The following is a 13,713-nucleotide window of genomic DNA, read 5'->3' as shown; positions in this document are numbered from 1 at the left end:
CCCGAGTTCTACAAACCGGGCATCTCGGCTAATGGTGATTGCAGCAGTGTCGGTATCAACGAACCTGTACCCCTTATGATCCATGGAGTACCCCACATAATTGAGCTTTTGTGCTTTCCGGTCGAGTTCCTCACGTCAGGAACGTGTACATACGCTACGCTTCCGAATACTCTCAGTCGTCCCAGATCCGGCTTTCGCCCCCACCACAGCTCAAAGGGAGTCTTCGGCACAGACCTGGATGGCAACCGGTTCTGAAGATACATTGCGGTAAGAACAGCTTCGCCCCAATATCTCTTCGGCAGACCGGAATCAAGGAGCATACAAGTTGCCATTTCCGTTATCGACCTATTCTTTCTTTCGGCAACGCCGTTGGACTGGGGGGAATACGGGGTGGTATACTGGGGAGTTATACCTTCCTGCTTGTAAAAGTTCCGAAGCCGCTTATTATCGAACTCCCCCCCACCATCGGACCGCACAACCTTCGGTTTGCGCCCGAAATTCGTCTCTGCCCAACGCACATAATTAATTATGTTCTGGGTGGCTTCTGACTTGTGCAGCAAACCTACTGTAATCGTCGATTATGTGCATCACATATCTATTTCCGCTAGGGGTGACCGTTTTCATGGGGCCGCAAAGGTCCGTATGTACAATGTCAAGTACACGGATCGACTTCCTTTCGGTTACTTCCGGAAACGGGGCTCTCGAGGCTTTCCCTTCCAAGCAACATTCACAGACTAATTTTAACCCACACTCACTCACCTGCATTCCGGTCGCAAGCTGTTCCTTACCGATCCGCTCTACAGCCGCCCAGTCGCGGTGGCCAAGGCGCCGATACCACTGGTGTTGGCAATTCTCTTTATGCTGCCGTCGCTTGCAACGATGACTCAGCTACTCGAAGATGGTACAGACCACCACAGTGGCGGCACTGCGAACAAAAGTCGGACGAAACCTAAAATGTCAATGAAACTGGCTGAAAATGACATATTATGTTAATTTTTGGGTGCTGAGTTCATTTTTGAAGTCAACAACCAATAAAAATGCAAACTAATCCCCCTAAAGTGCGAAATAATCTTTCGGATCAGAATAAATTTAATGACTGATAATTTATTGAGTTATTTCAACACATGATATTTTTAAGTTCATTTTATCTTGTCATCGAATCCGGTAATAATTTAAATAATCAAATATAGGGGCCGTTTAAACATTACGTAAAGCGAAACATTTCAGTTTCCATAGGGAAGATACACAAATGACGTTGCATATTTTTGATCAATTTTAGGTCCCCCCTCCCCCCTCGTAGCGTATTTTTCCATACCTAATACACGGCTGGTCACAACTTCTGAAACCCTCTCCCCTCTAAAATGCTACGTCATTTGTGGATCGTCCCATACCAAATTAAATGTTTCGCGTTACACGATATTTGGACTTTGTTTCCATATTCAATATAAACTAAAATTTACATTCTTTCAGATGTTTTACTCGGGTATTCAGTATGACACTGAAATATTTCATAAGAAAGTACTGTGCTGCTCTTATGTAAAATGCGGATGTTCCTAGAAGCTTGTTCAAACGTCAACCGAATACCAGAGTAGTTTAAAAAGTTTAAATGTGTTGACTTTGATACTGGAAGTTTCCGGTGAACTTTATCCGGCAGGAATTGAAAAAAAAAAATAGTAAAACAAGCAGTCGTAAAATGTGTTCTAAACCAAAAGGTAATTGATCTTATATTGAAAAAATGTATTATTTACATTTAATGATTGTTTTTTATTAAATTAGAAATGTTCTTAAAAAGAAAAAACATACTGGAAGCGGTCTATGCTATACCGGATTCGGAAGAAAAGCGTACTGCAATTACTAACTACATTGCAACATATGCTGGAAATATTGATGAAGAATGTAAGGAACATATTTCAATCTTCTATCGAGAGTTCTTGCGTCGATGGAACAACGCAAAACGGATGAAGGAACGCTTCTTAAAAGCAAACGCTGAATGGCTCGAAGATTTTCTTGTGCTTTCTGGACCTAGCTCATCAACATCAGAGGAAGGTAGAAATAAAGGTGGTCGTCCTTCAAAGGAGTTTGACGATAACTGCAACCGAGTCAAGCGTCGCAAAACTGAAGATTTGCGGCGAACATGTAGCTCTAGTAGGTTCATTTTACTCCACCATCATTATATTAATATTTGAAGATATCTATTTCATACTTTTCATAGGTGAGTTGCGGTTTGCTACGGAAGTCGTTTTGCGGTCTGAAGGTCAGAGGGACATTGCAAACATTCTGAAGACTGGTGTCACTTCACAAACGTTGTCTGATGAACAAGCATTAGCTATTTTTATCGATGCAAAGTTATCAAAGCGTAGCTATAATATCATGAGAGAACCAGCGAAAAACATCTACCCATCGTATGACAAAATCACTGCCGCTAAAAAGAAGTGTTATCCTTCGAACCAATATTTCAATTCTTCAGAAGTACATTGCGAAATTGAATTGCAAGAGCTTCTGAACCACACTACATCAAGATTAATCAATCTTGTAGAGTCAGACTATATGAATTGGAGTCATAAAGATTTACGTCTTATCCTAAAATGGGGAATGGATGGTACAACTTTAACTGAGTACAATCAAAAATTTGAAAAAAGCTGGTAGCTCAGACGCTAATGTTATCTTGACATCTCTTGTTCCATTGAAATTGGTTGAAGGGGTAAATGTAATTTGGGAAAACTGTTATCCATCGTCAACCCGATACTGTCGACCAGTTTCAATACAATTAGCTAAGGAAACTAGTGACACAACCCGTCAAGAATATGATCGGATGAATACCGAAATCGCAAAGTTGCACAGAATTCAGTGTCACATTCGAGCTTATCATGAGTATGGTAGATGGTAAAACCATCAATGCCGTAACACACACAACATCCGCCCAAAGATGCTACTTGTGTAAATCAACGTCAGCGGAATTCAACGAAATTGACAAAATGTTGAAAAAGCCTGTTACTCAATTCTTAGATCTGGGTCTAAGCAGTCTACATTGCTGGATAAGATGTTTTGAGTGCCTGTTGCATATCGCTTATCGGCTCAGTTTCTGCAAATGGGTGAAAACTTCTCATATCGAACAATTCAACCGTGCCAAAAAGCGCATACAAGATGAATTCTTCAATAGACTGGGTTTACACATCGACAAACCGCGTTCAGGATTTGGCACCAGCAACAATGGTAATACGGCTAGACGATTCTTCGCCAATGCACAAGTATCTTCGGAGATTACAGGAATTGATTTGGATTTGATACTGCGATTTCGGACTTTACTAACAGCGATTTCTAGTGGTGAGAGCATTGATGTTTCAAAATTCAAGTCATACGCGACGGAAACAGCTCACCACTACGTAAAACTGTATAGTTGGTATCACATGCCAACAACAGTTCATAAATTACTGATTCATGGAAGTGAAATTATCGACCAATCTTCAATTCCAATCGGTATGCTCTCTGAAGAGGCCCAAGAAAGCATGAACAAGGAGATTCGTCGAATGCGTGAAAGCCATTCTTGGAAAGGATCCCGTGAACGGACAATAATTGACATCTTTCATGGATTGTTGGTTGCATCAGATCCAGTTGTATCCAGTTTCCGACACAACAAGCCGAAACCGAAAAGTGATTTCCCAAAGGAAGTGCAAGATTTGTTGATCTTTGATGAAGATGACGATTAAGTAGTAAGGATAATGCTAGTGTTATAAAAGACTAAGAGTGAAAGTAGTATTTTAAAGACACCATTATTTTTCTTAATAAAATTAGCTTAACTGAAACCAAAATGAACCACTTTTGAAAAAAAAATCGATAAAAAACATATAAACTGAATGGATACCCTTCCCAATCCTTTTGTAACATGTCTATTTACTTCTGAATTTCTAATCACCATGGTCCTCCATACCGGTCATTTTATATTAACTCTCGTATGTCCAAATTTTTTATTTGATTCTATATAATTTCTTTCGATAGACCTTCATGAAAATATGAACAATTGACATATTTTTTTTGATCTAGATCAATTCGGCTGGTCTAGAGCAGTTTTCGTAAAAAAAGATTTGTTTTTTTTTTAATTTCTTGCATACTATAGCACAGGTTTTCACCAAATTTTGCCAGTTGCGTCTAGAATTAATGAGCGAATTCTGGTAAATTAAAATTTACTTTTTACAGACAAAATCTGAAAAATAATAATTTTTCAGAAAATCATCGAATATTTGTTTTCATCATAACTTAGCAGAAAGGTTTTGCATCGGATTATCTTGAAATGTTCATGGAAATGATAGATAAACAATGTATCTTTCTAACCATGTGCACACCATTTGGTAGAAAATTCAATATGTTTGGTCCCAGCAGTTTAAGCGTACCTTGCCAAAAAGCAGGCTTGGGTGTTACAGGGTTAAAATATGTTTTTAACCCCTTGGGGCAACTAGGGGCAAGTCGGGATGCATAAATTCAAAAAGTTGAGGAAATTTCCTATAGAATGTATATCATGTGACCTTTTCGGACTGTTTCAGAAGATTGTACAGTACGAATTTGCAAAAAAAATAAGGTTTCATCATACCACTAACCATACATTATCAACATTTTCCATAGTTTAGAGTAATCTAAACGGATGGATTTGAATGGAACAATAAGTTTATCCATCAAACTTCAAAATGAAACTTGTTGTGCTCAAATCGGTTTAAAATTGGAAGAGTAACAGCCATTTGAAGTGAGCCTTAAAAATGTAGTTTTTGAACCAAAAATCATTAAAATTTGTTGACACCGCAGCCTTCAAAGTGCTGTCAAAATTCAAAATAACATCCAATAGTCATGAAACTTTGCGACAACGTTATTCAAAGTGTAAGAAAGCTTGGAAAATTATAAAATACTCAAAATAACAAAAAAAAAATTTTGGGTTTCGTCCGGCCTCCGGCCACTGTGCACCGTGACGGAAACCCGCCGCCACGACAGTACCGGCTTTCATAATTCGGCAACCCTCCTTATCGAAATACACTGCTAAGTTCTTTAGCGTCAGCTGCTCCACGGAGAGCAGGCTGGTCGACAGTCCCGGCACATATTTCACGTGTTCTATATCAATCTTGATCACTTCACCGTTTCCATCAACACCAAAAACAACACCACTACCTTCCCCAAGAATCTGGGTGTTTGTTCTCATCTGCCATGGTTATCCTGTGGAGAAACAATGGTTACGCCGTTTTTGGATATCACGCCACATTTCATCCCACCCCTCGATCTGACAACCCATAAAGAAGATAAAGTGTATTCTTTTAGTCGAATAAAAGTTTCCCAACCGCGCACATTATAAACGTTTTTTACTCTTCAATAAATGACTAATGTAATTTGATTTCTCTTGTCTGTGCTATTACTTTCCTACCGAAAATCCATTCCGATTCGCTCGCTAGTGTTTGTCCGCTTCGTTGGTCGTGCTCTGCTGGTTGTCCCATCAGGTTATGGGCCCAGCCAAATCGGAACAGTAAAAGGTGGAAGTGATTCGGCTGATCTGCTGACGGTTCCGGCTCGGTGAAGTGAGCCGAGGTTGTGTTTCCCGCTGTGTAAGTGAAGGCCTCGCGAAAGACAATAAGTGCTCGGACTGGTGCGAAAATGGTTGTCGCGAAATTTTCAATCCCGAAATTGAATGGCCAGAATTGGCAAACATGGCAGGTGCGTGTTGAAATGCTCCTTAGCCGGGAAGATTTGTGGCATATTGTTGTGGATGATTTGCCGGCAGCAACGGCTCGTGATGACGCCTGGAAAAAGGATGACAGAAAGGCTAAAGCAACAATTGTTCTGCTGTTGGAAGACAGCCAGCTCCCGCTCGTGAAGAATAAAGTGTTCGCCGGTGATGTGTTTGCCGCTTTGAAAGCCTACCATCAGAAAACGAGTCGTTCGGTCCGCGTTTCGCTTCTAAAGAAGTTGTGTGCAGTGCATCTTTCGGAGCGCGGTGATTTAGAACAGCACCTGAGTGAAGTTGATGAACTGTTCGATCGTCTTGATGCGGCGGGTACGCAGTTAGACAAGAACACGAAGATATGCATGCTTATGCGAAGTTTACCGCCGTCGTATGATGCAACAGTTTCTGCGTTGGATAGTCGTTCGGATGCCGATATTTCCATGGACGTGGTTAAATCCAAGTTAATTGATGAGTACCAACGGCGTTTGGAAAGAGACGGTTCCTCTGTGAAGACAGAAAAGGCGATGCGCTCGTCTGAAGGTAGGCCAGGGACAGAAACTCGAAAGTGTCACTTCTGCAGAATGCCGGGTCATCTGCGCCGGAACTGCAGGAAGTTTCTTGCGTCTCAGAATTCGGAAGGTTCCAGGAAGTATGAGGCAAAGGCGAAGACCGCTAAGAGCGATGAGAGAGGGATTGCGTTCACGGTAGGAGAAGATGGATCTTCTACCTGGATCATTAACAGCGGTGCGAGCACACACATGACTGGAGACAAGTCGTTCTTCAGTGAGCTGAATGAATTCGCTGGTGGGTGGATATCATTGGCGAATGGTGAGAAAACACAGATCTTGGGAGAAGGATGTGGTGTGCTCTACGGCGTGAACGATGAAGAAGAAAGTGTGAAAATCGATATGGGAGAAGTGAAATATGTGCCGGCACTCGCGACGAGCTTGATTTCTGTGGGACGTTTAGCACAGAAGAACCTGAAAGTGGTTTTTGAGAAGACTGGCTGCAAGATTTGTGACAACACCGGAACTGTTCTGATGACTGGGACTCGCTGTGGTAGTTTGTACCAGCTTCGACTTGGACATAGTTCGATGAGCGCGATGGCTGGGCAGCATCTGGAGAACTGCCAGCACCAGTGGCATCGCCGATTGGGCCACCGTGACTGGGCGGCTGCCGAGCGTTTGCTGAAGGAGGAGCTAGCAACAGGTTTCAAGGTGAGCAACTGTGGCATGAAAATTGTTTGTGAATGTTGCATGGAGGGGAAGTCTGCACGTACCCCCTTCCCACCAGTCGTTGAACGAAAATCGTCACAAACCCTTGACATAGTTCACACAGATCTCTGTGGTCCTATGAAGAATGAGACTCCAAGTGGCAACCGGTATGTCATGCACATAATTGATGACTATAGCCGGTTTACTGTTACTTACCTGCTTAAGGCTAAATCAGAGGCTGCAGGTAATATAAAGGATTATGTCAGATGGGTTGCCAATCTTACTGGGCGTAAGCCGCACGTGATAAGGTCTGACGGTGGTGGTGAATTCGATAACGCTGACTTGCGAAGGTTTTATAAGGAGGAAGGCATCAAACCTCAGTATACCACCCCCTATTCTCCGCAGTCTAACGGCGTGGCTGAGCGGAAAAATCGCTCGATTACTGAGATGGCAACATGCATGTTGATCGATGCGAAGTTGAATAAGCGGTACTGGGGTGAAGCTGTGCTGACTGCCACGTACCTTCAGAATCGACTCCCTTCCAGGGCGATCCAGAAGACGCCATTTGAACTCTGGTGGGGTCGCAAGCCAGATCTCAGTCACCTTCGAGTATTTGGTGCTGATGCTTTCGTGCACGTTCCGGAGTCCAAGCGAAGCAAAATGGAGAGCAAAGCCCGCAAGTTGATCTTCGTGGGATACTCGATGGAGCACAAGGGATACCGGTTCCTCGACCGTGATACGGACCGTATTATCGTTAGTCGCGATGCTCGCTTCATCGAGTTAGGCAATGGATCATCGTCTGCTGAGATTCCGGCTGCTGCTTCGGCACCGATGGGACGCAAGGCCGCTGATGAAAATGTGGAGTTGTTGTTCAAAGAAGAGAACGAAGAGAAGCCAGTGATTGATGAAGATGATGCAGAACAAGAAGAAGAAGAAGATCCATTGAAAGTGAGGCAAGAAGAGGCGAGAAATGATGATGAAGTGAATGAACAGAGCGAAGATAATTCGGATGAACCAGTGCAAACCTCAGTTCGTAAATCTTCACGGCAGAACCTTGGTGTTGTGCCGAAACATTTGGACAATTATGTGCTAGACTTTGCCATGAGTACAGCAGCATGCGCGGTAGAAGAGCCAACGGACTTTTGTGAAGCTGAAGAGAAGCGCGAATGGCGGGATGCCATGAAAAATGAACTTGAATCGCATCGACGCATCGGTACTTGGGAGCTTGTCACGCTTCCCGAGGGTAAGAAGGCTATAGGCTCCAAGTGGGTGTATAAAGTGAAGAAGAACGAACTGGGACAAGTAGTGAAGTGCAAAGCCAGAATAGTGGCGCAAGGTTATTCGCAGAAGTTCGGAGTAGACTTTAATCAAGTGTTTGCTCCGGTGACACACCAGACAACGTTCCGTACGTTCCTTGCGGTGGCCGCGAAGCAGAAGATGGTTGTATGGCACGTTGACGTTAAAACAGCGTACCTTAACGGAGAGCTGGACGAAGAACTCTACATGCGCCAACCGCCAGGCTATGAGGTACGGGGACAGGAGGAGCTGGTGTGCCGCCTGAAACGTAGTATCTACGGTCTGCGTCAGGCTGCACGGTGCTGGAATATGAAGCTGCAGGAGGTGTTAGCGAAGCTTGGGTTCACACCGTCGACCGCAGATCAATGCTTATTCATCAAAAAGGTAGGCCCTCTGAAGATTTTTATTCTCGTATATGTTGACGATATGCTAGTGGCATCGACGGACGATACTCAGGTCAAACATATAGTTAACTGCTTGAAGGACGAATTTGAACTTACGTGCCTGGGAGAAGTGCGTCACTTCCTGGGTGTAGAGGTACAACGGAATGACAGTGTTTTCAAGTTGCGTCTGCCGATCTACATCGACCAACTAATCGCTAAGTTTGGTATGGACCAGGCGAAGACTGCAAACTCTCCGATGGACCCGGGGTTTGTGAAGACCGTGGATATCAGTGAGGATCTGGCGGATGCTACGAAGTACCGGAGTTTGGTAGGAGGAATCCTTTATTTGGCTGTAACTGTGAGACCAGATCTTGCTGTCAGTGCTTCAATCCTCGGGCGAAAATTTGCCAAGCCGAATGAACGTGACTGGTCAGCAGCTAAGCGCGTATTGCGCTATCTGAAAGCGACACGGGACTATTACCTTTATTTGAATGGAGGTGAAGATTCCGTTCTTTCTGGTTACACAGACTCCGACTGGGCAGATGATGTCGAAACTAGGCGATCGACTTCCGGTTTTGTCTTCATGTTTGGAGACGGAGCCATCTCATGGGCCAGTCGGCGACAATCGTGTGTCACGCTCTCCTCGATGGAGGCCGAGTATGTGGCCCTAAGCGAAGCATGCCAAGAGGCTTTGTGGCTGAGACAGCTTCTCCGTGACTGTGACGAAGAGCAGCAGCATCCCACTGTTCTGAAAGAAGACAACCAAGGATGCATTTCATTCGTGACGACGGAGAGAACCAGTCGTAGATCGAAACACATCGATACGAAGGAACGATTTGTCGAAGAGCTGTGCATCAACAAACAGGTGGTACTGGAGTATTGCCCTACTGAATGGATGGCCGCAGATGCATTAACAAAACCTCTTGGACCATTGAAGCTCAAGCGTTTCCGTGAAATGCTCGGTGTGATGGAGCAATCGAAAAACGCGCTACATTGAGGAGGAGTGTGGAGAAACAATGGTTACGCCCTTTTTGGATATCACGCCACATTTCATCCCACCCCTCGATCTGACAACCCATAAAGAAGATAAAGTGTATTCTTTTAGTCGAATAAAATTTTCCCAACCGCGTACATTATAAACGTTTTTTACTCTTCAATAAATGACTAATGTAATTTGATTTCTCGCGAGTGTACTATTACTTTCCTACCGAAAATCCATTCCGATTCGCTCGCTAGTGTTTGTCCGCTTCGTTGGTCGTGCTCTGCTGGTTGTCCCATCATATCCAGCCACCGGCGAATTCACTTAAATTGGTGAAAAAAGACTTATTGTTTGTCATGTGCGCGCTGGCACCACTGTCAATGATCCAAGATTGACACGTTTTCCCAGACACCACGAACGCAACTCCTCTGTTATCACTTTGCGCCGTTTTTGCATTCACTCCACCCTTCCTTGATGCACCTTCATCTTGCTTCTTCAACAGCCGACAATTTTTTCTGAGATGCCTGGCTTTTTGCAATAATGGCAAATTCGGACCTTCCATGCACCACCCGAACCACTTCCCGATTTATTTTCGGCGGAACGCATCGCCTTTTCCGATCGTGTTGTAGCACCGTCACGTTCAACCCACCGCTGGTGCTCATCAACGACTTTCGACTTCACAAAATCAATCGTTACATCGTCCCCAACGCGACTATCAAGCGCCGTAACTAGTCCGTCAAACGACGGCGGTAAACTACGCAACAACAAGCAAATTTTCGTGTCGGCGTCTAACTCTGTACCAGTGGCGTCGAGACGGCCGAACAATTCCTCGATTTCCACTAGGTGCTGTTCGGCGTCACCTCCTTCCGACAAGTTTGACGCACAAAGCTTCTTCAGAATCGAAACGCGCACTGAACGGGACGATTTTTGTTGATAATTTTTCAGCGCCGTATACACATCGTACGCTAGCACACAATTTTTCGCAACCGGCAGCTGGCTGTCCTCCAGCAAGAGGATAATCGTCGCCTTTGCTTTCCGATCGCCCGTCTTCCACGCAGCGATACGATTGGCTTCACCCGGGGGAGCATCCTCAACAACGCTCCACAAATCTTCCCGGCAAAGCAAACTTTTGACTCGTATTTTCCATGAAGCCCAATTTGTTCCGTTAAGCTTCGGAATCGAGAATCTAGCGTCCGCCATCGTCAAAATCGATTTTCACTCACACGTGGTTGAAAAAAAAATGGCTTTCGCTCGGGTCTTTCGCGATCACTATCTCAACACTTCGCACGCGGCGGCAGCAGCACAAAAAAAATGGCGTCACTCCGGGTCAAAAACTTTTCACCAGATTTCTGTTCGATCCCGCTGGGCCCTTAACCTGACGAAACCGACGGTAGAGTCAGGGCAACGAAGTGGAATATCAGCGGACGGATTCGGACCTGTTATGGAAATAATGGAACTCGCGAGAAATCACTTTAACTACGTTTATTGATCGAGCGCAAAATACAATGCAACCGAACGCGGTAGCAGTTACTTTTGGAATGATAATGATGTTCGTTGCCTTCTCTCTCGTACCCCGAGTGGGCTAAGATATATAGAGAGGAGTAGAGGTGGGTCGAAGTGGCAACTGTTGTATCGTTCCACAGTTTTTACATTTCGTAGCCCTCATAACTACCACGTGAAGCTGTTTTTGGCGATTTGACGTAGACGTTTGGCGATTTGACCAATCGTTGAGATATTGTCAAAAGTATAACACTGCTTGTTGACGCCAAACTCGGCCTACGAATTCTAAACTCGGCCTAACGCATTGAAACGCCAATGAATTCACTTCGGCCTATCGGATGAAGATAAAAATTGATTCGGTCGAAGCGTTTCTTTTGTTTTTGGGAATAATAGGTGCAAACCTTCATATCATGCGTTCTCATTAACTTCGTTCCGTAGCTTATTAACTGAAGTATCGTACCAAACGCAAAATTGACTTGTTAACTCTGAAATCATGGATTTATTTGAAGTTTTCTGCTCGATAGGCCCAAAATGGGAGATCAGGCCGAAGTAGTTCTCTACCCTATTAGCAATTTCTTCATTTATACCTATTCAAAATGTTCCTGACTCATGTCTGTTATGTACTTCACTATGCAAAAAAATCTTCCGCCATCTAGCCAGGAATCAACAGTTTTCGGTAGGTGAGCGTTGGTTATGCACAAACTATGAGAAGTAAACCAAACATGCACCGATAATAAATAACAAATCCTCACGAACTTACATACCACGAGCTAAATCTTCCATGTACAGTAACTAAAGCCTGTGCGGAATATACTTGTAGGTAGGTATTTGAAAATCAATATCTCCATTACCCAAAACAAATCCTCTACTAATGTGAACATAAAATAGGTCTTACCAGTTTTCAAACTCCTCCATATTTTGAAACACCTCCCAAAGAAGCTTGACATTTCAGTTCAGATTTGTAACCCATAGATAATAAAAAGTAAAAACAAAAAGCATCAATTAAAAGTAAAAATGGGTAAAAACCCTATTCACGCTTACTGCGATCCTTGCAAGATGACCTTCGCCCCTCCTCCGCACGAATTACGCTCGCGAACCCCCGCGCATAGGCAATAAAACACAAATCAAACTGGCGTAATCGAATTGATTGACGACATAAGAGCGCCTGCACGTATACTACTAACCTATTCTTCGCCAAGAAGTTGGGTATAGGCAGAGGTAAGGTACCGCAAATGGTGCCAAATTCTTCGTCTCATGACGGACACGGGCATAGGGAGGAAACGATTGATTTGCCTTCATTATTATCCGTTGAACCATCACGCGATAAGCATCTCGCTCGCGTTGCATATCCTCGCCAAACTGAACGAACCGGAATGGGACCAGCTGAGGGATATTATGGATCGCTTTCAATACTTCAACCACTGGACCGAGGAACAGCGACGGGACTGCTTCGGTCGAGCCAAAGTTCGAAACTTTAAGCCCGAGGAGACCATCTTCGCTGAGGGACGCTCCCCTATAAACTACGTTCATTTCGTGCTTAGCGGACGATGCATGGTGCTACAGTGCCTCAAGCTGATCAAAGTGAGTTGATTAATTGACGTTGTCTGTAATTCAAAGTGACATAAAGCAGATTCATTTTAATATTCCACTAGACCGTGACCAAATATGGAAACTGCCGTTACCATCTTGCCGATGCACAGCCCATAGAAGATGAAATCACGCAATTTTATCGCAGACAAAACTCACGAATGGCTCAACTACAACAATCTACACTGCAAACTGCCGATAACCTTCGCCTTCCGGTGGACGCACAGCCATCTAAACAATCATTACAAAGCCCAATCAACTACGAGTGCCATTTCATAGACATAGGAAGCTACGCGTGTGGTTCGGTATTCGGCGTGGGCGAGCACATGGACGACCGCTCGGTGGTGGCCCGGAACCAAGTCCAGTGTCTACTGCTACCGCGCTATTGGCTGCTGCAGAAGCGTCAGAATGTCAACAACGTGTGGAGTCGCATACGAATTTTCATCGAGCAACGGCAAATGTCGCGGCCGCAGCTGTTCGATTGGTACCTAAAGGAGCTGCGCTGGCGACGGTATCGAACTCAACTCAGGCAGGATGTGGTTTCACAGCACTTGGCGACCCATCCGACGGCCCTCTGCGACGTGCCGACTATGTGCAGAATCGAGGAAAGCGATGTATATGCTTGAGAAATGGAGAATATAAAGCAATCAGATATTTACGAAATATGCAGTCTCTGTAGTACACTTACACGTTTTCTTCTTTCTTTTTTTTTGTGAATTGAAATTTTAATATCGTATACCCCCGCTTATCTGAACAACACCTTAATCCGATGTTTTGTTTTTTTCGGTGGTTTTGTTGTGTTCCAGAACCTACACAGCAAAAAAAATGTAATAGGTATCGATCAACGTAATTCATGCTGATGTAGGACATAACGTAATAGCGAAAAGCAGGTGTAGTATAAAGGTGCGAGAGCATATAAAATAAATAAATAAAATCAAATTAGAAAATAATAATTGTGTTTTAATATCCAGAATAGAAAATACGCAGTCATTTCCCCATTAATCAACTGGTAACCGCCATACTGATTATAATAATAATAGTTATAAGAATATTTGA

The 13,713-nt window shown here is 43.9% G+C and overlaps 1 protein-coding gene across 1 annotated transcript; it reads left to right on the top strand.

Moving 5' to 3' along the window:
* Nucleotides 1-12,465: 12,465 nt before the first annotated feature.
* LOC135699043 (uncharacterized) lies at nucleotides 12,466-13,283 on the top strand. The gene is made up of 2 exons (XM_065219221.1): nucleotides 12,466-12,651; nucleotides 12,723-13,283. The coding sequence occupies exons 1-2, from the start codon at nucleotides 12,466-12,468 to the stop codon at nucleotides 13,281-13,283; spliced, it is 747 nt and encodes a 248-aa protein (XP_065075293.1).
* Nucleotides 13,284-13,713: the final 430 nt, after the last annotated feature.

Source organism: Ochlerotatus camptorhynchus, unplaced genomic scaffold, assembly GCF_037179485.1.
Source record: "Ochlerotatus camptorhynchus isolate MF236.1 unplaced genomic scaffold, CSIRO-AGI_Acam_v1.1 ptg000102l, whole genome shotgun sequence".
Lineage (NCBI taxonomy): Eukaryota > Metazoa > Arthropoda > Insecta > Diptera > Culicidae > Ochlerotatus > Ochlerotatus camptorhynchus.
Note: the sequence above shows the minus strand (reverse complement) of the source record. Positions and strands in the feature narration are given on the sequence as shown.